General features: G+C 37.3%; 1 protein-coding gene across 3 annotated transcripts; it reads right to left on the bottom strand.

The window, feature by feature from the left end:
- Window positions 1-8,800: 8,800 nt before the first annotated feature.
- Window positions 8,801-21,293, bottom strand: MRAP2 (melanocortin 2 receptor accessory protein 2). 3 transcript variants are annotated; one of them, XM_072408596.1, is made up of 5 exons: window positions 21,223-21,272; window positions 16,266-16,405; window positions 13,490-13,623; window positions 10,873-10,972; window positions 8,801-9,314 (listed from the first exon to the last, which is right to left on the bottom strand). In XM_072408596.1, exons 3-5 carry the CDS (start codon window positions 13,614-13,616, stop codon window positions 8,930-8,932), a joined length of 612 nt encoding a protein of 203 aa, XP_072264697.1. In that variant the 5' UTR covers window positions 13,617-13,623; window positions 16,266-16,405; window positions 21,223-21,272; the 3' UTR covers window positions 8,801-8,929. The 3 variants fall into 3 exon arrangements, with proteins under 3 accessions (XP_072264697.1, XP_072264698.1, XP_072264695.1); XM_072408597.1 differs by lacking the exon at window positions 16,266-16,405 and having other exon boundaries at window positions 21,223-21,293; XM_072408594.1 differs by lacking the exons at window positions 16,266-16,405; window positions 21,223-21,272 and having other exon boundaries at window positions 13,490-13,862.
- Window positions 21,294-26,334: the final 5,041 nt, after the last annotated feature.

Below are 26,334 nucleotides of genomic sequence, written 5' to 3'. Positions count from 1 at the left end.
TAATACAGTTTAGGGTCAATGTTTTTTGGGGGGGTGTAGAAAATTAGCCTAACTGCATATTTTTGGGATGTGGGTGGAAACCAAACTACCCAGAGTAAACCCACACAGACACAGGGAGAACCTGCAAACTTCATTCAGATAGCCTCTTGGCGAAGATTTAAACCCGGGTCCCAGTGCTGCAAGGACCAGAGTACTAACCTTTGAGCCACCATGCTGCCTCCATTATCAGCATCTTACTGACTTTCACTGGCAGAGTATTGGAGAGGAGTCTTCTGGCCTGGAGTCTGAAGAGGAATGAACAAAGGAGAAGATCAGTTTCTCATTTCGGAGCAGCACAGAGAGATCATTCAGGCCAGTAGTTCTACAATATACCCTCATTTTTGGCTGCTTTCTGGGTCCTCTAGAGGTAACATCAGCAATTGCACTGCTCCTTGCCTTCTACAGGGGTGTTGCTGCTGTTGGATTATCGGTGAACCTGAGTGATTTAACAAACCTGGAATTTCACTTGATATTATTGGCAAATGTTTTCAGTCCTTTGCATGCAGATTTTTGTTTCATGAATGGAAATCCTGGCTTTACATTCTGAATTTACATCTTGGAGCCTCAGCTGTAGTCTTCACTTTGTCAGGATTATCTGTTGTTTCCTGTCATCTAGTTGAGCTGTAATTTGTTGAATGAATCTTAACAACGATCATGTGCTCCCTTCGACCAATCATGACACGATAACACAGATCCTCCTGTCACAAAAGACTGCAACCAACATAGAAAACATGTCTGATTAAAGTGGATTCCAAATAAACCACCTGCAGAGACCCCCACAATACACATGTCAAAGGTGTCACATTTTCAGGAAAATATTCCAGGCGCAAAGCTTTGCATATTAGGCATCCAGGAGCAGTAAACATTTTTTTACTGATAGTCTGAACATAGCTTTTTCTTAAATAAAAAATATTATTGCCTTATTATTTGTTTAGTTAACCCTAGTAAATTTTTATATACTCCTTTTTTTCTTCTGCCATAAGTTACTATTCTTCCATTTATTTTATGTTTCTACATTTACCAATAAAATTAACATTTATTTAGTTTTTATTAGTTTTGTATTTCAGTATTGAAAAATATAAAATTGCACCAAATTTAAAAAAAAAATCTGTTTGCAAAAAACTTTTCCATACCTTGCACCAAAAACAAGTGTCATTTCAATTAGGACACATTTTAGACTGAATGTCTATAGTTCACATAAAAAAATAAGTAATTAGTGAACTATAGACATTCAGTCTAAAATGTGTCCTAGTTAATGAAAATTAGTTTGTCCCCTATTAAAAAACAATTTATCTAATATTTTGTTATCTTAGGTCATATAATGACAAATATATAGCTAAATAAACAGGCCCATAATGGTGTAAATGTAAAAATTGTTCTGGTCTATAAGGGGTATGTATATAAGCACAAACGCCGAAATGGTTTAAGACTTTAGTGAATTACAGGTTCTGTGAAGTATAAGAGGATTATATTCAGGTTAAAATTGTGGCAGCAGACGGATGACCTTCCATTTGTATAAGCCTATGATTGTGTTATAATTATAAATGCATAAACTGCCTGTACCGACAGTAACTGAATATATGAGAAGCAATTTTAGGAAGAAATTGCAATCAGCTGTGAACGCTATCAAGTTTTGCTATGTCAATGAAGACACTTTGACACAGTTAAAAAATGATGTCCTGTTACTTGATTCTCGACAACTCCAGCTATTAAAAAAAAAATGACCAAAAATAATTTCACCATAAAGTGGTTTGTGTTATGGTGTTCACCCCCACTGATATGGTTGCAGTGCATATGTATTCCCAGTGCTAATACATTCATCTGTATCTCATATATTATATGAGTCTGTTTTTTTGGACAGCATGGTGGCTCAGAGGTTAGCACTCTTTTGCAGCGCTGGGTCCCTGGTTTGAATCTCGACCAGAACACTATCTGCATGAAGTTTGCATGCTTTCCCCATGTTTGCGTGGGTTTCCTCCCACAAGCAGTTAGGTTAATTGGCTTCCCCTGAAAATTGACCTTACACTGTATTAATGACTATGGTAGGGACATTAGATTGTGAGCCCCTTTGGAAGACAGCTAGTGACTAGAGCTACCTGGGAGTTATTTCTAAGAATTACTGGCCTAAAATATTAAACAACAAACTTCCACGCAAAACAATGTACTGCTTTTGACATAAAAATACTGACATAATTAGACTGCCAGGGAGGTTAAATCTAAAATTACTATTAAAATAGGAATACTTTTTTCAGTTGCTATTAATTATGTAGGCTCTTTTCAGGAAGTGCATATATTGCATTGTAAAAGCTTTTATTTTATTAATAATATTGTTTTTTTAATGTTAAACTAATGTTTTATGTGAGTCTGTTCACCAAACTAATATTGTTACAGTGAAAACAAATTATGAATAGGTCAAAGAAATCAAAGAGGAAATAATAAGAAGACATGATATTGAGATAAGAATGAAGAAGCAAAGAAATCTGTATTATGGAACAGCAGTTTCAGGAAGTTAGGGTGACCTTTTGAGTTATTGTAGTTCACACTTGAAAGCTTTACCATAATTAATATTACTTGATTCTGTAAGCCTGTTTCTATGTTAACTACATGTTTTCATTCTTGCAGTTTCTTTGCAGAATTCAATCACCCTAGTAATGCCGTATGCAAATAACTCTTTCCCAAAAGGAGAATAAGGTAAATGATTTTTGTACATAAACAAGGCACTTGTCCATCATTTTGGTATCTGAAGCATGACTAGGGTAGCTCAGACCTTCTAGCCCAACCTTTATCACCCCATCAAAACCTTCTCTCCCCACGACCACCCACCTGCTTACCAACCACTCTCCCACCATTAAATACCCAACACAAATCTTGGATTTAAATTAGCTTGCAAGCAGCCATTTATTTAACCACCATTAAATAAATTAACCATTCAAGTAATTACCAAACATAACCATAACAACAATATCCATAATTTTATCAAACTCCAAACTCCCGGGTATACACCCAAACAACCAGGCTGCAGGTCTCAGAAGGCAAAATCCACACCCAACAGGAATTTAACTCTTCCAACATCTCTACCTTGGCCCCTAGCCACCCAGCACCGCCTCAGGAGCCACCATAAAAGGGGGAGACCCAAACAAAGAGGATTCCTCCTCTGCCAAAATCCACCACTTTACCAATGTACTGGATCCCTGCCTTCCAAGACCCCAACCACTAAGAGGAACCAAAATTCTAAATTCTAAGCAAAACAGAACGGGTGGGTGAGTGGTGCCTCTCATTTATTAGCAGTGTTGCTCAGCTAGGGTTCCTTTCAGAAGTTGCTAGGGGTTCCTTAAGCAATGAGAAGTTTGGGCCTCTCAGGTCAGTTTTAGTGACCACAATGATCTTTTTGACTATCTGTAAGGGTGGCAATTTTCATACTGAACTGGCCAGCAATGTAAGTGACATTCTTCCTACTGAACACCACAGTAATGTACTGTGAGCTGTGGATAATAATTATATTAGGGGTTACCTGAAGACCTGTAAGTTATTTCAAGGGGTTACCCCATGTTACAAAGGTTGAGAAAGGCTGGTATAGAGTGAAATAATAATAATAATTTTACTACGGTTAAGGTTAAACAAAGTAATGGAAGTAATGGCATGTTTTGACATACTGAAGGAGGGAAACAAAGCAAAAAAACATTTAGCATTATTTTGCCATTTTATACTTACTGCTTTGAGGGTTGTCATCACAGGCCCAGTGCAGTGTAAACAATACGTTGTTTAAACTCATTCTGGTTTTTTTTTCCATACTAAATTTATGCAGTTACTGGGGATACCAATGACAGACTGCTAAATGAAGATAATTATGTTAAAAGAAAGCATAATCAATGACACAAAAAGTCTGGCATTCATTTAGATGTCACAAACGATAAGAAAATGAACAAATAAATAAATTATATGTTCAGACTGGCAGAGAGGTCATCACTTCCTCGCGGCAGTGACCAATATCAGCAGGGCACCAAAAATAAAAAAAGGGGCAGCAGTAAGGAATTCAGTACCACTCACTGCCGCCCACTGTCAAATCTGCAAATGCAGTGCATATGTGTTCCCCGCTAAGTGCTAACTGCACTGTACATCAATCTTTGTTACATGCACCAGTATGTGTGCAGATTTGATATATGGGGCCTGATCTATTAAGGCTACCTATGACTGGAGATGATAAACTTTCATGGAAGAACCTAAGAGATCTTACTATGGATATTAATGAATATTTGAAAAAGGGGGTAGGGTACCCTAGGGCAGTGATTTTCAACCCCTGTGCTGCGGCACACTAGTCTGTCGTGAGAGATCTTCAGGTATGCCCTGGGAAATTATTCAAGTCAGGGGTGGATCGCCATGGCTACGCTATGCGGAGCCCTGTCTCAGTTCTGGTTCTGCCCACTCATCTCAGCAAGGGTTGCCAAAGTTCCTGGCTTGTGGTAGCACATGACCCATGGTGTGACAAAGGAATGCAGAGGCTGCTCTCTCTCTATATATATATATATATATATATTGCATTTAAAGTCCCTCACTGTAAGGTACTTACCCCGCCAGCAATCCTGCGTCGTCCTCGCCCACGGCGACCCCACGAATTGCCAGGGCCACCGCTGCTCTGGTCGCAGCGTGTCTCCTCCCCTTGGCGGAGGGATCCTTCCCTGCCGAACAGCATCCCCAGCATCCCTGCAGACGTGCACAGTGCTGCACGCACCCTCAGCATTCCTGTGGGCGTGCACAGCACGGTTCGGGTCCTGCTGTAAGAGGTGGGCATGCTACTATGTGTGCCTCTTGTACCCCGGGGGCGTACAGATGGTAACCTCCTAGACCAGGACCTCGCTTTTGACCTGGGGATACCTGTCACCCCTCTCGGCCTTGAATTGTCCATGGGGAACCAAATGTCAAGCTAACTGCCTCACACAAGTAATGCCAGTACGGTCCCTCGAGGTGGCAGAGAAGTTGCCCGAGCCTTACCGGGAGTATTCTGATGTCTTTTGCCTTTTGGCAGCTGACAAAGTCCCACCTCATCGGTCCTATGATTGCTCCATCGAATTGCTATGGGGAACCATGCCCCCTAGGGGTCATTTGTTTAATCTGACCAGGCCAGAAATAAAGGCCCAGAAAGAGTACATGCAGGAGAACCTAGAGAAAGGCTTCATCCGTCCATCCTCCTCCCCTGCAAGAGCTGGCTTCTTCTTCATGGAGAAGAAGGATGGCCGGCTGAGGCCCTGTATTGATTATAGGGGCTTGAACAAGATTACAGTAAAGAATTGTTACCCTCTGCCCCTAATGGAAGACCTTTTCTCTCAGGTCAACAGGGCTCGATTCTTCCCTAAGCTTGATTTAAAGGGGGCCTACAATCTCATTGGAATTCGGAAGGGCGATGAGTGAAAGACTTGGCCGACTTATTTGTTTTCCATGTATTCTGTCTTCATGGGGCTCCAGAGAATATTGTTTGGGACCAGGGGGTTCAGTTCGTGCCTCTGTTCTGAAAGGAGTTTTGTGCCCAACTGGGGTTTCACCTTGAGACGAATGGCCAGACTGAACAAACCAGTTGCGGGAACAATATCTCCGGAGCTTTGTGTCCGGATGCTAGGAGGAATAGGCAGACAATCTCCCCTTTGGGGAGGTGGTGTATAACAATGGAAAATATTCCTCCACTAGGATCTCTCCATTCATGTGCATTGGGGGTCGGAGTCCCAAAGTTTCCTTTCTGTCCGGTCCACCTTCTGATTAGCTCTGACTTATTACTTATTTCCCTGACTATGCCTTCTGCCTCATCCTTTTGTACCTTGATTATTGGATTGATCTTTCGTGTTTTGACCTTGGCCTGTACCTGGATTACGGAATAAAGTTTGTGGAAAGGATACCCCGGAGTTGGTTGTGATTTGTGTGCCCTGGCGCATTACACTCACCTTTTCTTTTTCTAATATTTGTTAATTTCGGGATGTGGCAGGTGTAATTTTGCTGAATTAAATGTTGGAGTCCCCAGGTTGGTTTCTTTAATGCCCTCTGTTACACTTATGCACAGCTAGTGGAGTGATTGGGCTAATAACACATAAAACTATTTGAGCCAGGAGTTTGCACATATTCATTTGGTTTTAATATTTGAAGTGAACTTTAATCTGCAAAAGGATCATTTTAAGGAGGTAAAGCAAAAAAAAAAATAAAGAATTGTATTGTGCCATACATATCCATGCTCTTATGCAAGGTAAACAATTTATATTTTAAATATAAAGTATACTCAGTATATATACATATATAAATAAATATATTTTTAGCATTTTTATTGTGGGTAGATCATTTTGACTTGGTCATTTTAAAAGTGTGGGGACCCCTGATTCAAGTCTTCTAAACAGGCCCAGGTTTTGCACTGAGTATAAATAAATTGAGAAACTATATTGTCGTTATATATACTGTATTACCATTTTGTAACATTTTTAGTTTGTTGTGTGCCGCCGGATTTTTTCAAAGTAAAAAATGTGCCGTGGCACATTTAAAATAATGGTGATATGGTTGCCAGGCCTAAATATCATAATCTGTTAAAGGAAGGAAAAGGAAAGGATTCCAGAAAGAGGCTTTTTTGGCAATAAATGTGAAAAAGTTTACTTATGAAAACATATTATTTGATTTGCTAACAAAACTCTACTACTTTTAGTACATTAAGGTATCAATAATGTACAACCAATGTGTGGTTCATTTTTTGGTTACATGATCGCATTTAACAGTTCACCAAGATTGTCTCAAAAATTTTTTCAAATGCGTTTTGCCAATTTGGCTTCTTCAGGGGACTTCAGAGACCAAGTTTTAGCAGATCAATATTATGTGGTAGAACCGATCAATCCACAAGATAAAATCAATAGTGTAGTCCAGTTTGCAATATTTAGAATAGCTGCTAGATATGATGTGTATTGAGTATTTTGAAGGTATGGGTATAGTTAGAAAGATCGCTGTAGAGATTCAGCAATTAATCCTTAAATAGAGAGAAATAAATTAAGTTAAGTTAAACCCCTTTGGAAGCTGACTGCAGACTCCTTATCTTTGGTACCCTATTTACCACAATATATAAAAAAGAAGTGTAAAATTATATTGGACTATCAGCTATCCACTTATAGCCACAAAACTTTTTAACTCTAATTTACAAGACCAGAATAATACCACTGGTTCCCGTTATCTCTCTCAAAAAGCATCTACATACTAAAACAAGATGAAATGTCGTGTGTGCATTAATAATAATGACAAATATAATGTCATTTCGGGAAGAATAGTCAATAGCTTTGACAGTACAATTACTTAAGATGAAACGTTCTAATCAGTTATTAACTTGATTCTGAAGTTTTATTATTTTTTAAAGCGTGGGTGTACTTCACCTACCGTATTTTTTGCCGTATAAGACGCACTTTTTCTTCCCCAAAACTGGGGGGGAAAAGTTAGTGCGTCCTATACGACAAAGGTGTGATAAAATAATTAAAATAATATACTCACCCGATACCCGATCCGGCGTGTGTCTCTGGCTGCAGCAGCGTCTGTCTCCTCTTCTCTCTGCCAGCATCGTGTCTTCTGTCTGTAAAGCAGAGCGAAAGAAGCCGGCACAGCGCCACCTGCAGTTCCCTGTCCTAACTGCCGTACAGTGGAAAAAAAGCACAGAGTGATCAGAAGGGGAGTTTGAATGACAGAGTGATCAGAAAGGAATTTTGAATGACACAGAGTGATCAGAAAGGGAATTTGAAAGGCATAGAGTGATCAGAAAGGGAATTTGAATGGCACATGAGTGATCAGAAGGGGAATACCGGTATGAATGGCACATGAGTGATCAGAAGGGGAATAATCTTTCAGAATCTTTTTTTTCTAGATTTTCCTCCTTTAAAATTGGGTGCGTCTTATATTCCGGAGCGTCTTATACGGCGAAAAATACGGTAATTTATCTGGGAAACAAAATCTGTAAAATATTGCCTTTAATCTTACCTGAGAAATGCTTACATTTTAAATGTACACCATTGTTTAAAATTTAACATTTAAATATATATAATTTTCCAGGCCTAAATGAGAAAAGCTCTAACATTAAATGAAGTCCTTTGTGTGTTCCTTGCTACCCACTTTAGAAAAATGTACACAGACAAATAGCAGGTGCTTGCAAAGCCTTTTCTTTGGCATCATAACAATATAACACAATGACTACATTTAGCACTACAAGCTGTTTCTTTTCTGATGCTTTCCATCCAGAAATATTCACTCCAGAGAGTGTCAGACAGTGAAGATCAATACACACTGTAGATGACAAAACTTACAGGTGTTACATATCATTTTACATTTTCAAACAAATGCAGTAGTTTAGCATCTCTGGTAAATAAATTATAACTGAGTCAAAAATAATGTCAATATACAGAATGAAAGACCTAAGGCAAGTCAACCATCACAAGGGGTAAAAAGCAAAGTAAGGGATTTTAATATGTTTATGATAAAAATTCCCAGTTTTTATTTCATATTGTACATAAAATATCAGCAATTTTGTATAACAATCAACCACAAAAACTTTCTTGAGGTCCAACTACAAGGCCCTGTCTTAGGTTTTTTATTCTCTAATATTAACCTTATATAATGGCAATCTACAGTATATACAAATGCTCTGTGAGTTGATAATGTAACATTTAACTTTAAAGCAGATAAAATCTGAACATAAATTATATTCCTGATGGTAAATCAAATTGAAAAGACACTATTTCAAAGAAAATGACTTCTCAAAGTAAACATATAAACAGTGAATTTATTTTCACGCAGAAAACACTGAATATAACAAGTTTTCATTACAGTTTACAATAAAAAAATGTTGTATTTTCCAATTAATTTCCACTATATACAGTGCAAAAGATAATTGTCAGTTTATAAAGCTATTTTGGTTTGAGCCAGCTGGATTATTTTCTAATATTATTGGGGGATCATATATAAGAAGATCTTCATCAGCTGAAGAAGAATTCTGGTCCGTGCTTACAAAGTTTGGAATGTTGAATTTAGCAAAAGCATTGGGATCCACCTCCACTTTGCAGGTCCTAACACTCTGCTGGATAAAAATCCCATTGTCTGTAGTCTTGGAGGTTCTTTTCATACTGACAGTGTGATCAGCCTCATTGATGTAGCAATGAAATAGTGACCTGGATTCTTCAACTCCATCGCGGGAGAAAATTTTGTTGACTTCTGTTGGTCTACCAAAGTCTGTTGCAAAGCTGTTCATTTTGAATAACTTTTCAGATGGTTCCACGTTTCTGATATCATAGAAAAGAGCAAGTTAACCGGTAAAAGTGCTCTTACAACTGGCTTGAAAATCCTTCCCTCCTATAAAGAATTATCAGAGTCTGTATGTAGACTTTTATTTGTGATGAATGGAGTTTACTACCTCCATTATGTCAGTGAAAGGTTATGCATATTTCTAATCAGATTAACTGTCAGAATCTGCAAAAGGAGAGATGGCATTAAAGTCTGAGATCTTTGAGCTCTTGTAAGAGCTCTCTAACACTAATGTGCTCCTACAAAGTGTCTGCAGTCTGGAGTCTTCTTCCAAGCCATGTGATTATGCATGCTTATCAGGAGGAATAATTGATCCTCAGAATTAATTGCTCTCCTCTTGCTCACCCTAGTTGCTATGGCCACTCTGTTCACTTATAATAAGAATATTATAGTTTTAACCAAAGTGCTGCTGCAACAACCAGTGCCTAAATATTGTATAATGGTAAATAACCTCAATGTTAAACTCAAGCCAGATAAACCTTCACAGCAGCACAGACTAGATAAGAAAGATGTAACAGCACACTGATAAAGAGATCTTTTTGCTGTCTAGATGTTTGCTCCTTCAGTTTAGCTTACAGGAAGCGTCAGGGATACTGTATTGATAAAAAGGTTAACAGGTATTTCTTGTACTTGCCTGAAAAATGAAAAACAAGTGCAGCCACCACATCTAAGGCTGGTAGCTGCAATATATTATGGTCTTTTTTTAGGTTTGGATACACTTTAAGCTAAATATTAACTGCAATAAACTATCTAGTAGAGACATTTTATACATAGACAAAAAGAAGTCTGCATCACAATCAGGGGTTCTCACATCACCATGTTAGTGATACACAAATCTGGGTCTGCCTGTACCAGAGCGGTGCTGAGCAGGTAAGATGTGCTTTCTGTAAGCATGTCAAAGATAAATTTGCACACTGAAAGGAGTGTACTGCTAATTATAATTTCCCAGAAATACGTTTAAATAATGCCAGCCTGCCATATTTTTTCAGTATATTATGTACCACAGCATTGTAGACAAAAGGTCTAAAATTAATGCCTTAAAAGTTAAAATGCTGCCTGTAAGCAGACACCAATGGATTTCTCATATGACCTTTATTATTCAGTATATCTGTTTTCCTCTCTACTTTAGTTTCACTTTGTTACTGGAGCTTACATACCCTGATTTTATGGCCAATCAACTGTTCAATAATACTGCCTTAATATCCTGTAAGAACACTCTTTGGATGGCAGTTGGAGGAACCAAGGAAGAGCCATTACATCAGGAACAGTATGGCCCTATCAACAAAGTATAACTATACCAGATACTTCCACAAATTTCACAAAGGAAATTCCAGCAATGGAAGACATCTTAAGGCAACTACTCCTAAAGTTTAAAGTGGATTACAAGCTTACTTTTTTCTTATGATGTCTTGGTCACCCTAATAATTTGGGAACTGCATCTCAATTGCCATTATTGCAAGTAATGACAGATCTGCATGCTGTAGTTAACAACACACAGGTACACTCATCAAAAAAGACTAAACTTTCTAAACTTACTCTTGGTGTGGAGCTCCAGTCTTGGTCAATAATGTCAGAACAAAAAACATAAAAATTACAAAGACTGCAAGGCCAACCCAGAATCCAATGACAATTGAATCTGAAAAAAAAAGAAGTTGATGTGTAAGTCAAGTGAATATTTTTGAAAGTGTATTGTTAACATGTATATTATAGTTAAATATATTGTATTAAACATGCAGGTTTTCATAGATAACAAATGTACTGAACATTCCCCAGAAAGGTACCAAATATGTTAAATAACAGAACAGTAGTGGTTTCAACAACTGCCTCTTAAAAGAAGTTTATTGATTCTGCTATTGCCTCAAAAAAAACCCAATTTTCTCTGTTATTTACTTTATTGTTTAGTTTCTAGAGAATGGTGATGGTTGAGGTCCTTTGTCAGAGTGTTTTTGATATGCCACCTATGTTTTAGTGACTATCAAATAATTAATATAAACTCAACCTGCTTTTAACCATTATGTGCTGTGACACTATCTCAAGCTGATTCTCCCTAAGAATATATGAATAATGCAGTGCAGAAAATGGAATCAGGAATAGGATGAGCAGATGAATTTCATGAAATGGTGACCTGGAATATCTAATTGCTGCCACAATTTCACAACAATGACACTAATGTTCACTATTATTGCACAGCACACAGTTCTTATTTTATTAAAATAAATTCTGTATTTACCACAGTGAAAACAATACATACTCATACACAGCAAAGTCTGAATGAGTGGTCATTCTTGTACTGTATTTTTCAATTTACAATGAATCTTTTATACTGATAAATATCACAAATTCAACAGTCATGATCCTGAGATTCTCCATTTCTAAACTCAAAACAAATTCAAACATCGGTCACAGGTTTGCTGATCATATTGCTTAAAAATTTAAATGAGAGGTCCCCTGCTATTCAATGCATTCACCTCTTTCTTCAAACTGTCCATAGCAAAGTTTCCCCTACGTTCAGTTCAATGTGCAGCATTGCATAATATGTTGGCTCTATATAAAAACACCTAATAAAAAAAAAAAATATATATATATATATATATATATATATATATATATATCCAGAATAGATGTCTGTTAAAGTACTAGCAATATTCCAGCACCACCATCTCATCAATACTTTCGGTGTCTGACAGATGTGTGATGACAATATCAACACCTTTCAGGAAACTACTGATATGATGAACATGTTACAACATATAACAATATCCTGAAAATATAAAAAGTCAGGTAAATAAACTTATATCAGTAGTGAACTGCAATTCCTGTGTCTATGTTATGAATTCTTCTAGTACCACCACCATCTACTATTACTACCTTTAATTACACTAAAAATGGCTTCCTTTTTAAACGGAGCAATACTGAAACTCTTTTTCATTATATGCTGTACTGGCACCTCTAAAAAAACTCATATGAAAGTTATCACAGCTCAAATGGATTGGGAGATGGTGATTCACGCAGCTACAAACAGATATAAAAAATGGCTCCATATATGAGGTAACCCATCATTACCCAAATCTCTTGTAAGCTCTTCTGGTCAGGATCCTCCTGTTCATTGTTTGTATCTGTCTGTCACTTGCACCCTCTACTTAATGTACAGCGCTTGGTAGTATGTTGGTGTTATATAAATAAAGTTTATTAATAATATTATTAATAATAATTTTAGTCTTTGCTGCAGAGGGTCTATTGTGTAAGTTCCTTAATACTGTTCTTTAATTTTCTCAAAAACCATAAGGGTAAGTGAGGTAATGCTAATTACATATTGCTGATGGAAAGCTTATCTATGTGTGATCATTTTTCAGAATAAGAATTCATGTAGCATGAAAAACCACTACCACAAGGCACAACACCCAACAAAGGGACTACAAGGCTATCTGTTAGTAAATAAAAAATTGAGTTATAGCAGGAGGAGGAAATGTCTACCGATATATATATATATATATATATATATATTTACTCTATTTATCTTTTTTATTATATTCTGAGTCACAGTATAACAAAGTGTTTGTAAACTAGGGTTTCATTGAATTCTAGGGTTCCCCCAATTTGTGGCTCTCAGGACAATTACTGTCTGTTAGGGTGATATTTTTTTAAATACAATTTAAGAGACCTTGTTCCCACTGAGTACCACACTAGTGTACTGTGAGTTGTGGATATAGTAAGTATAAGAGGGGTTCCCTGAAGATCTGATAGTTGTTTCAAGGGATTTGGCAATTGTAAAGAGAAAAGCTTATCTATTCATTAGATATTCAAAGAATCCCTTTGCTGGTTTGCCCTCATTTTTTGTTCTCCCTGTTTTTGTTGCAGTCAGGGGCCTGGTCATGGTCATCTTACTGTGGGCAATACAGCTACAAAATCTGATGTGCTGGGTTGCTCCTTGTAAGGGTTCAAACATCTTTGAACAATTAAAAAAAAACCCCAACCATCAGTGTTAATGCCAGTATAAGATGAGATCACAGGAACATACTCAGTGGAGTTCAATGGAAGAATTTTCCATTTATGAAGTAATTTTAAACATGTATAAATCAATTTTACAGACATGTCCTTGAAAAATGAAAAATCTTTGCTGTATTGCAATATTAGGTACGCTCCAAATACTCACATTTGTGTGCCTTTAGTCCTTCAAATGAAACTGGTGCATATTCATAATACTCATATTCCCATGTGTATTCTGAGTTGGGTGGTTGTTTATGGGATGTCCCGCTAGAATTTACACTGTTTTCTGACATATCTAGCCTATAAATAGAAAAAAAAATGTAAAATTTCAGTTGCAGGAAAAATGCCATGCCTAGTCATATTTATGTCAATAGCTGGCAAAGTCAAACCTTTATCTTTAATGCAATATAAAATAACTAACCTGATTCTATTGTGATATATGTTTCTAAAATTGTCACATAACTATATTAAAGCTAAGGCAGCTCTGTATTCATTATTACATGATTAAATTATTGTTTAAATACAAGCAGTGTAAGTACTTGAATATGACCTGATATCATCTTTCAGGGCTGTAGTGTGAGAGGAAGAAGCTGTAAATGAGACAATTAGTTTATGTGCTGACATAAAACCTGTTGATAGGAAGCAAAGGTGCGTCCTTGTCTAGGAAGTGGGTTGTGTGATGCTGGCCATATATTAGACGGAGAACATCTTGCAGCAAATAAAGGTGTTGGGTCTGATTTTTTAAAGCTCTCCAAGGCTGAAGAGGATACACTTACTCCAGGATTTAGAACATTTGCTTGCAAATAGCAAATGACTTTGAAGAAATCCATTCCAGGTTTGCTATATCACTCAGCTTCACTGATGAAAGAGTATCTTCTCCAGTCTTAAATAAGGCACACTGTGACAAAGTCTCTGAATCCATAGTAGATGTAACAGTATATGTTGGTTGGTTTTTGGACTATTCATTTTAAATCTTGATATTTGTTGACTGGAGTTCTCATTGAATAATTTCTATTCACTGTCATAAAACAAATATGCAGGCTGGTAGTTCGGATATCAAATGCTTCTTCTCAGTCTATTACTCAGAAAGTATTAAAACGAGTAGCAGGTTAGCATTGGTATTTCTGAGTACAGGTTTGTTAAACATTAAAAGAAAATGCAAAAGTAATTTCATTAAAAAATTATTATTTACCATGTCTATGTGCATGTGTGTGCAAACCAAAATTCTGTGTCTGATCACTTCTGTGAACCAAATGAAAAACTCAGCTTTCATGGTCCAATTAGAGCCTTGGCTGCTCTGTTACAGAATATTTTGCAACCAGTATATGGTAAATATGGAATTAATGATGATGTATGAAAGATTGATGCTAAATAGGGGTTGACATGTCATGGCTCATTTACTCTTGTTAATATATATGAAGCTGGAGAATATATTAGCAGCTGTTTCTAAAAACATTTTCTTCATCTCCAATCATGTATATTTACAAGGCATGTGACTGATGCAAACCTTACCTTAATGGTAAGCTAAGCCTTTTGTCATTTACACAGCCACAGAACAGTATCAGAAAATTCTAAGCCCTGAGCTATAGTTTGTCTTCAGAGCAGAAAGCTGTGATAAGATTTTCATCTGCTTTATATGATATGCGTTAAAAAATCTGTAAATTGAGGACTCTTTAAGTGGAATTTCTTTTCATAAAGATGTTGAAAGTTATGAGAATGAGGCTTGCTGTAATAACTCAAACCATTTGGAAATGTTGGATGTCAGTTTGGTGCAATATCTAAAGAGTCGCATTATAAATGATTTCTTGTATCTGTAGATTGTGTAGCAATAAAAAAATATTCAGTATAATTTTATTTTTTATGTACATATATATGGTCTATATTGATATAAAATGGTACTGTTCTTTGTTTAAATGGTTATTCTATCCAAAGTATGTTCAAGAGAATCTAATTTTGTTTTTTTTATTTTTGGATATAATGTGGAAGTAATAAACACCTGTAAGGTCTATGACTGGGGAGATTCACCCTATCCAGTTTGCCATTGAAACCTTTGTCTCAAGGAGAAATATTTACAAGAATTCTGAATTTGCAAATAAATGGCAAGACTGTGGAGTTAATACACCAAACCTTCAATTCTCTTATTTTTATTATGCTAATTATTTATTTTTTTGATGCATGAACAAGCTCTGTACATACAACACCATTCTGTTCTTTAGAGATGGGAGAACGACGGAGCAGCTGTATACACTCCAGATTCTCTTCCGATATCAGCCCTAAGGAGATTACCAGATGAGAATCACCTAATGTGTGTATGTAGCCTAAATGTTGGGGTTTAAATCCCTGCTAATCTATTTTACAGCTAAAAAAAATGTCTGCTTTATTATGCAGGGTGAATTTCAATTGCACTTGTATCTGGTATCTTGAGGCAATTACAGAGCAGCTATAGATGTCTGGCAAGCCCTTTTATCCTGTGAAAATTTTTCACACTAAGTCAATCTACCTTCTAAATGTTGTACTGCAAGTGCGGAGCAGGAGGTGCCATACTAAACTACAGCCCAGGGAGCCTATATGGAGAGCATAGGATGTATTGTAGGTTTCTGGCTCTGATGACATTCTAGACTAATGTGCAGTTAGTTGGCATGAAATGCAGGAAAATGAAGGGGATTTTCCTCTATCATGCTTTCACCATGGACTATCTGAACAGGATTTTCAGGATTTAGGCAACACCTCTTCTGATGTGCCTGGCATTCTAGTGGGAACAGATCTGCAGGGGATTCAGATGCAGAATACTGTTGTACTGTACTGTATATTCTAGTAAAAAAAAATTATGTATAAATGACAATAGCTTGGATGGACTTCACACTAGGTAACTTGGTGGTACTCCTATAGGGCAGGAATATTTTATTATGACTATAATCAGTGAAACAAGAAATGTTACGTACAGCTTTGGTAGCCAGGATACCTGACTTTCCCAGGTTCCACTGTGCCTGCTGCTTGGGGGTTAGGGCAATGCGGGTCAAGCCAATCAAGATTGGCCAAAGACCATCTACCGGAAGAGAAGAAAGTGGTGGATGGCAGAAACCTGTGAGGCAAAGGGGAGAGGTGATTAATGCAGGTTTAATTGCCGAGCAGTGTACCTAAATAAATGTGGCACAAATTACATTTGTCTGTGATGTGCTGCATTTGGAAATCTATTCAAAAATGAATCATGTGCACAAGCCCTAACATTTTGAATTTATTATGAATCAGCACATTCCAGCTCCAGCTGTTAATAGAATAGAAGATTGGGGGACATCTTCCAATAGGGACACTTGTTCTGGTAACAACTATTTAAGAAGTAATTTCCCCTCATTCGGGAGAAAAGAACAAGAAATCTTCCCAATGGAAGACAAAAGAAAAAATGGGGCAGGAACTATTAAACTTCCAAAATTGTTGGAAACTGTTGGGAAGACTTTATTAATATCTCGTTTGTAGCACATTTGGAAAGCTGGAGCCCACAAGGCCCCATCTATGACCAAAATATTACATTCACTGGCAAAAGGTGGAAGGAGTTAAGGAAACCATGATGCAAAATTGTTTATAAGTCACCGTTGCCTATTCATATCACACTGCCAAGATGTTATTTCTGGGTTTTGAGGCTCAGAATTTTCTAAAGAGAAAATGAATATATTTTTTTCTTCTTAATAGTGCAACTTATTTACACCCGTCTTTAGCTTTTGTTATTCTTCTTACAGCAGTGATGGTAACTAGCTATTACTTTTCACCTGATTTCAGTCAGGTGCTGTGATTGTATGCCTGGATGCTAATAAAAAATGCTTTTTTTATGTAATTACAGCAATGATTTGGAATGACAAGAAAGTAACAATTTAGTTGTTTGTTAGAAATCATATACCATACTAACATTGTTACCTTTTCATTCTATACATTTTTTTTAGTTAGATAAACATATCTTTACAGTGGCCGATACTTGATTTAATACATAAAAGTCACCATGACTGATTCAATTAATCATACCTAAGTCATAGTTCTAAGCATCAAAAGGACACTATACAACATTCTGCAACACTATAACTGCAGCCTTGAGAAAAAAAAATCTGCTTCAGCAGTCAAGTCTGTTCTCATGGAACCCCTGCTATAAATACTGTATCCACAGCTAACAGTATATTAGTCTGATGGTCAGTGGGAAGAATGCTTCTTATATTGCTGGCTAGCGGAAAGAATGTCACCATTACATATCCAAAATGATCCTTGCTGTCACATAAAGCAGGACTTTTATTAAACAAAATTACACTTACCTACTTCCAAAAAGCTCTCGATCTCTCCACAATTGGCTTCCATTCGATCCTGCATTGTCCTGGATTCTTTTTATTCATGTGCGGAAGAACCAGCAGGCACTGCCATCTTCATCTATCTTCTTCTTGCTCCTGCTTACATCACCCGATCTCGCACTGCGCAGGCACAAGATCAGGTGTTGTTTTATCCTGTAGACCCTAATATTGGGCATGCACAGAAAGAGCAGCCCAAAGTCTTCTGTGATACATGACGTAGGTATCCCAGGAGGCTGCAGGTTTCCCATTCAGTCTTTACCACCACAGATATCTACCCTTTAAATAAAGTAAAAAATGTGGTGATATGTCCACTTTAAACTGACCCGAGAGGCACAAATTGCTCACTACTCAAGGAACCCCTAACAACCCTTTTGGAGGAACTGCTATGAAACCCTGGTTGAGAAACACTGGTCTAGCATCTTAACTCTAGCAAGCCATATAGACACAATTTTGTTCAGTAATGTATTCTTGCAGAAGCTATAGGGCTGCTTTTCATGTCAGCGAGAATCATTCTTTGAAATGCTATATTTATACTGAGCTTTCAGGTGTAAGATGGACCCTTTGGACTGATTTATTAAGCCTCTCCAAGGCTGGAGATAATGCACTTTCATTGGTGAAGCTGGGTAATGTCCTGGACCACATCCTTTCCAGGTTTGCTGGATCACCCAGCTTTACTGATGAAAGTGTATCTTTTCCAGCCTTGGATAGCTATAATAAATCAGGGCCTTTGAGATTCAGAAACGCTGTGTAAACCGATGGAAGCTCCTTAATTCAGTTCTGTATGTGTTACTACATTATTGAAGCAGAACTTTCTTTTCTCTTCTGCATTTAAATGAACCTACCTGCCTGATTGCAGTTTTTTAAATACACTCACCTGTCCTCATTCTGTCATAGGCACCATCTTCATCTTTTCCAGGTTTCCTGATCTATGGCCGTCTTGACTGGCCTGTGACCACGTAACTCGAACACATGCAGGAATTTATTCAGTCCTGGCAGCCATCATACCCTGAGCTGTTCAGTGGTTTTCCAAAAGACAGACAATCAAGTTTTATTCCAGAAGGGACCTCGCCTGTCACTTTTTGTAATAAATTGTACAACACAGCTGTAGGCAAGGAAGAAGCAGCACAAGTGGGTGAACAAGAAGCAGCACAATACGCCAATTAAATAATGCACTAAAAAGGAGGATACTAGCAGGAGAAGATTGACAGGGGGGTAAAGATGAGCACTGAGATAATTTATGTGCTTCTTCTCCAGTCAGGGCTGGATTTCTGAATAGGTCACCAATGGTCACCAAAGGAAGCACTTAGACCTTCCAACTGCACAGGTATGTACTCATCTCTGTATCAGCTGGGAGGGGTTGTATTTGCCAGAACTGTGTAGCTTGAAAATCTGTGACAGGGAACCTTCTGGCTGGATATAACCAAATGATCACTGCTCACTCTTGTCTTTCTCTCACTCTTCCTCCCCCATCCCCTCTCTGTTCATCTCCTTCTCTCATTCCCCCTCTTTCCCTCTCTCTGTTTCTTTCTCTTTCTCTCTCTTGACCCCATCTTGATAGAGAAAGAGCTTTGCCTCCCTGTGTGTTTCCCTGATCACTGGTGGTCTGATGACTAATACAGATCTAATCAAGCAGCAACAATAGTAGTCCAGTAATAAATGTCCATAGAATGAATGAAGTAGAATCATGGAGATGCTGGTTTCAGGTCCCCAGATGCAGCTTACCATTGTCAGGGAAACAAGTCCTATACATATATTTTTCAACACTGTAATTTTCTGTTCTGTTTGGATAAAATGTTACTGCCTATATCAGGTATCATTGCACAAATAGATGACAAGTCCATATATCATTAGTTACCATAGATTAGGGTATGCTATAAAGGAATGCAGAATAAAGTATATTTGTGCATGCTAGTATTTTGCATACTTTGCAAGTCAAACATTTCATAAATACAAGAATTTCAAGACATCTAATCCAACCAGAGGTTGCAACAATCCTTTTGGTTCTATACAGTTCACTTTATAATGCAATTTTCAATTTAGTATATAGGATTACATATAGTCAATATAACGCAGAAATTTCAACTTTTATGCAAATCGTGTGTAAATTGTACTGACTTGAATCAAACTCTGCAAGTATATTTTTTTGACTGGCTCAGTTTCAACTGTAATTTGCATACAATTTGCATGCAATATGCATTAAAAATATAATTATATTAACCATATCTACACATGTTATGTTGTATATGTTGTACAACATCACAAAAAAGTAGCAGTAAACCATCAATACTAAAAAGTAAAAATGTTTATTTTAACAGCTGTGTACTAGATTGCATTTATATTTAAAAAAAAAAACTTTCTGTGCATGGGGCTCTAGGGAGACCCTACAAGACAGCAAAGACACCGCATAGAACAAATTCCCTATGCCTATACTTCAGTTGAAGGTAGATGAGGTATAGGGGACACTTCAGCAGGTTTTCTGCTGGGTATATATTTGAAATAAAAATTAGAAATGCTGTAAAAAAAGTTTATTGACATTTTAAGCGATTAACACACTAAGCTGATCTCCTTTTATGAACTACAAACATCCACCATTTACCTTCTGCGTACCTCTGTTCCATGTAGTAAATGGTTTGTAGTGTACAGAAAATAGCTTGGAAGTCTGATAACATTATCTGAGATTTCAAGTCAGTATACAGTAAATTACAGCTTTTTTAATTTTTCTGTACTTTCAGAAAATGTACTTTCCTAAAAATAAAACCAATGCAAGGTCTGCTAAGATTCTATATTTGGAGTTTATGTTCCGGGGTTTAGATTTGCTTTATTAGTGATCATAATTCTGCCAGCATAGATTAAGATTCTACTGGAATAAAATATACATTGGCAGCAATTCCTTTTATCATGAACATATTGAATTCAGACTGGACCACACTATGATACAAGATTATAAAATACATCTTTCTGTAACAAGGTTCAGGTGCCAAACACTCTATAGCAGCTCTTGTCAGAGATGACAGGTTTGAGCATTGTATTGTGTTAGAACTGAATTCTTGACTCACACAATTCATGTTTAGAATCTGGATAGCAGCTAATCTCTAATAAATGAAAGAAACAGCATCAGCCAGTACAACCTAAGAATGTGTTCCTGGTGTTAGTTTTTTGCCAGGTCAGTGCAGGTATGAGCAAGAATCAATACAAATCAACGCAAGGCAGCCAGTGCTGGTTGTCACATGCGGTTCATTCATTACATGGATTTTTCCCATAACACAACAATGAGCCCTGAGCTGAACAATTCTGGAATCAAATAATAAGCCAGAGAACATGGAATTTGTTGAAGAAATAAAACACATGCAATAAAAACTTTTTCTGCTTTGATAAAGTAAATATATATATATATATGGAGTAATATATATACTATACACTGATATATATATATATATATATATATATATATATATATATACACAGATACCCTTATCCCAATTAATTAAAAATTGTTCTTATAAACCACCAAGTGAACAAGTGATAGTAACACAATAAATGTTGCTTGCTGAACAGTACAATGTATACTCACAATCCGGTGAAGCGATGCTCCGCAGATGTTGCATAGCTCCCTCACTTGCACAGCTCCATCCTCCTCTGTGCTTTAATGTTCTATAGAATTCAGCTACTACTGGGGGCTGCAAAAGTGGGCATGTACTATGACGTCATGATCAATTCAGTGCCAGAGCTGTGCCTGTAAAGGGTGCTTGACATATCTTGCAGCCTTACAACTCACTGTGTTCAAACATTCATAACTCAAAAACTGTTTGTCATAAGGATTTGAAATTTGCAGGGTGCACAGGGTGCCCTCATATCCTCCCCTAAGCTTTAAAGAATTTTAAGATATGGTGTCACAAGTTTATAAATGTATGAAAATACAACATTGAAGAGTGCTGTTTTTAAAGCAAGTGCCCCTAGGATACCTTAAATGAACATATAAGTTCATCTTGTACATAGCAAAATGCTAGGGATGGGGCCCCTAACTTTATATCTGCTTGCTTCCAAAACTATAACTGTCATACTATGCTACCCTGTCTGCTTCCCTTCCTTGAACTCCAATGTCTCAAACAGGGAGGAATAAAAAAAAATGTGCGTGAAAGTGGGGACAGCTGTAGCTCTTTTAAAAAATGTCTTCACTATGGCATCATTACAACATAAAAAAACCCATCAAAACCCATCAACATAAAAAAACCCATCAAAACGTGCTGTCCTGTCACACATAAATTACCACTTCCGTACTCTGAGCCCCCATTTCTCTGGAACAGGGAGGTGCAGGAAACCAAAAATGAAGGTACAAGTGGGGGACAGTGGTAGCTAACTCTCCCAAAAAATTCATCATTATGGCATCATGAAACATAAAAAACTCTACTCCTGCAAATGTGCTGCCCTGTCACACATTACTGTCCCCTTCTGTTCTTTGAACTCCATTTTCTCTAAAATGGGACAGTGTTGGTTAACAAACGTGTAGGTACGCATGGAAGACACCTGTAGCCAACTCTACCTAAAATGTTATCACAATGTCATCATTAAAACATAAACTGGCACCATAGGCACTATCTCTATATACCTGTCTCATATAACTGGACAGTTACCTTTTTTGAACCCCAATATCTCCAATGTAGGTAACTGAAAATGTAGTAGTAAGTGTATCTCTCCCTTTGAATATCTGGCCCACAAATTGCATCAGTCAGTACAACCAAAGAATGTGTTCCTGGCGTTCGTTTCTTGTCAGGTCAGTGCAGACATAGGCAAGAATCAAAACAAATCAACATAAGTCAGCCAGTACTTGTTGGTACATGCAATTCATGGTCTACAGATGATGCTACAAGATCCTTACATTCAATTTACTTAGCATTAGGATATCCTGAGATAAAGCTCTAATGGTGAGTTTTGTAGAATGTGAGGGATAGCTGCTGGATAGCAAGATGACTCTCAATGCCCCAGCAATTTTCCTCTACCATTTTAATTTTTCTACTAAGAAATCTGTTCAACTCACAATAAATGTAATTGATGTCAGATGGCCATACCATTAAATATATATGAAATTACATTATAACATTTATTATAAAGAGAGTAGGTGGCAGGGATATTAAAGGTGCAAGGGAAAGTAGTAGTTAATTACTTGTCCCTGAATGATGCTGCGTTTTTTTTTTTTTTTTACTGAAATTTACAGTAACTTTTTTTTTAGAATTACAAAATACAAAGATACATTTCCAAACATGACAGTTTTAATCTTACAACCTCATAAATAGCTCTCAACAGTGTAAAGGTTACTTCAATTTATTTCCCTGTTGTGCTGTCATTTTGCCCCCCGCATAGACATGGCAACGCCAAGCTTTCAGTCAAAGCCAACATATTAACACAAGTGAGTGTAAATCCTAAATCTAATTTTCAGGATGTTTGCCTTCATGGGTTTATGAATACAGTTTTCTTTAAAAAATATTTATTTTGGGAATGTATTGCAGAATTTTTTACCTGGAGATCCTGCCATTACAGCACTATTTTAGGTTAACAAAACTAAAGCTGTGTACACACATCAAATAATAGTCACTTGAGACAAGCACGATTATAGATAGAGATATAATGGGTGAACATTAAAAAAAGGTTAAATGAGCATAAGAGAGCATTACCATGAGGGTGTTAGGGAAGGCTAACTGCAGGGAAGGCTACTGTGAGGGTTACAGGGATTATTAATGTTAGGGCCACAGGGAAGGTTAGGGTTACAGGTGGTGCATGACCCATTTAAGACACCCCCTCCCAAAAATAAACCATGACGCCTAAAACTGAGGTTCTGCACCAGGAAATGCTGTCATAGAGGGTATGTACTGAATCCTGTCCCTGAGGGTTTGTACTGAGGTCTGTCACTGGGGTATCTGAGGCCTGTATTGAGGTCTTCCTGGGGGTCTGTACTGAGTGTCTGAGTTGAGGCTTGTCACTAAGGATCTGTTCAGGGAGTTGGTTACTGGGGTTTGTATTTGGGGTCAATTACTAGGGATAATTGCCTCTGTTTTCTTCTTAGTGTTTGCAAGAAGTCTCAAACTGATGATTACCTGATGAAAGAAACAATAATAAAGTGACCCATTCGGGCCCAATGTTGGAAAAGAGCTCAAAAACCCATTTAAAAAATCACTAGTCTGAACTTAGCCTAGCTAAGCTGGGACATTACATTTGACGCGTGCTAAAGTTGTACAGTTCTCTTCTGCAGCCTCAGCACTGTCAATTACTATTGAAAAAGCGGCCAATGGGGAGGACCAGCAAAAGTCAGCCAGGAAGATAGGAAACTATACCAGATGTGTAAAAAAATACTTCATCTTTAGTCGTCTAATTTGCAGTCTCTGTTTTCAGTTCACCTGGATACAATGGTATCACCTCTCATCCTCCCAGTTTACTGAAATAGTGAGGCTGATTCATCAAGCAAAATCGGAAGCTCGCTCGCGCATTCGTATTCGCGATCCGAAATCGTACGCCGTCGCGCAATTCAGCAACTGAAAGAGCTCGCGGCCGGAGCCGTGCATCTCCGGCAGCTTTACACTGGCGAGCTTGTATTAAAAGTCACGCGCGACCAGCGAGCGCGGATTTCATTGATAAATTAGGCCCAGTGTCTTTTAAGGAAGGGAAGTAGGGAAAGGAGGTAAAGTGGAATTTTAAAAAGATTTTTTACCAGATGAATAAGCCTATGGAGCAGCCTCTAATTAGGTTTTCTGCCAGCTATCAGATAGTTATCGATCAGCGATCAGTATATACGTTATTGTTATCTTGTATTTATATAGCACCAACATGGTATGCAGCACTTTACAAAGTCCATTGTCATATCACTGTCCCTCGAACGGGCTCACAATCTGTCCCTAGTATACCCATATGTCTTTACCACAGTCTAAGGCCACATGACGTGACTGTTTGCCTTACTATGTATGTGTTTATAAGTGTTTCTTATATTTCAACTTCACAATATGTTTGCAACATAAACATATGCTTTTATTCCTAATGCCTTCTTTGGTATTATATTATATAAAGGCTTAATTTTGAACAAAGGAAATCAAACAAACAAAGGAGTGCATGCCTACTATAACTACAAAGAAATAATTTCCCTATCAGGATAAAAAAGCAATCTTTTTATTTATAATTGTTGGACTTGTGACTCAAGATCATTTCTTCTATACAGAGATGTCATCCTCAGAATTATGTTCTTTATAATCGATGTCCAGCAGTACATAGTAAACAGATAGATTATCTGATAGAATGAATAGAATGAAGCAGAATTATTTTTAAAACTTTCCAAACACTGTCCAAATCCTTTTTCTTTAGTTTTGCATATGGAAAGTTATTACCTCTTTGGTGTGTTTGTCCCCATTTGGAAGATCTGAGGTGTGAGGCAGAACAGGAAGTAAGGAAAATATTTCAATTTTCTGTCCCAGCTTTAGGCTACATACACACGTGCAATGGTTCTCGTCCGATAATCGTCTCGGGGCTGATATCAGATGGCGTGTGTAGAGCACTCGTCGTCCATCATCCGAACGACCGTCCTGGCGGATTCATGGACGATGGACGACAAATGATCCTAATGGAAGTGAAGGAGGAGAGAGCACAGCGGGGTGCCGCTCCATCGCTCTCCCCCTCCCCTTACACTATTCATCATGAATTTCTGGCCAAACAGTGATGGCAGTAAACATAACTAACTGAACTCTAGTGGCTCAACTCACAAAGCTAAAACACCAGGATAATGACAGGGCTCATTTTGGGGGGTAGGGTAACTATGCAATAGTCCACGAACCCCACCTTCTCCTATTAACAGAATAGTAGGGGGAACAAAGAGCTGGAATGCTATGCCTTTAGGGTTCTCCATATTTTTGCAGGGCATCATTTTGTTTAATGACCCTAGATAAGGACACTTATTTTCAAAAAAGTAAGGTTTGTTTTAGTTATGTTAGGTTGGTAAATTATAGTATCCTAAAATAAAGATTCTTTGTATGAAAATACACTTATCCATTAAGCACAATTTACACAGCTTTAACATTGGTCTTATGCCAGACACTTGCAAGTGACTTCAAGCAATGATTTTAAACCTTTTAGAAAGAAATTAAATTACCAGTCAATTATGTTACTATTGATTAGATATTGCAGACTCCAGGCTAATGTCATTCCTTGTACTTCCATGATGAATATCTAAACATTTTAGGAGCACCCAAAAATAAAATTACTGCCAAAATGTCAGCAAAAACAAACATCAATAGGTTTATATTAAAAAATAAATACACAAATAATAAATGTTTTTTGCTATGCAAGTATATAGTTTATGGTTTTAATTTGTGGAACAGTAGCTAAATTATTTGTGGAAAAGCTAAATTATTGTAGAGTAGAGATGTCTGAACATCATTCTATATAAAAGGGTTATAAAAGTCCTCGAGCACTCTTGTTATGAAATTGTTCAGCGCGGCCACACTGTTCTGACAGGAGGTGGGGCTTAACCACCTGGACGTTTCACTGATGTCTAGATTTCTGTTCCAAAAGCGGTACACTGTTTTTCATGAAATTTTTTTTTTTAAATTGTAGACCTGTAACTTACAGAAATATGTCCAAACAAGGGTTCTAGTAGATATCATGAATATAAAAAAGGTTTAAAACACACAATCATGTAAAAAAAAAA

Source organism: Pyxicephalus adspersus, chromosome 4 (assembly GCF_032062135.1).
Source record: "Pyxicephalus adspersus chromosome 4, UCB_Pads_2.0, whole genome shotgun sequence".
Classification (NCBI taxonomy): Eukaryota; Metazoa; Chordata; class Amphibia; order Anura; family Pyxicephalidae; genus Pyxicephalus; species Pyxicephalus adspersus.
Note: the sequence above shows the minus strand (reverse complement) of the source record. Positions and strands in the feature narration are given on the sequence as shown.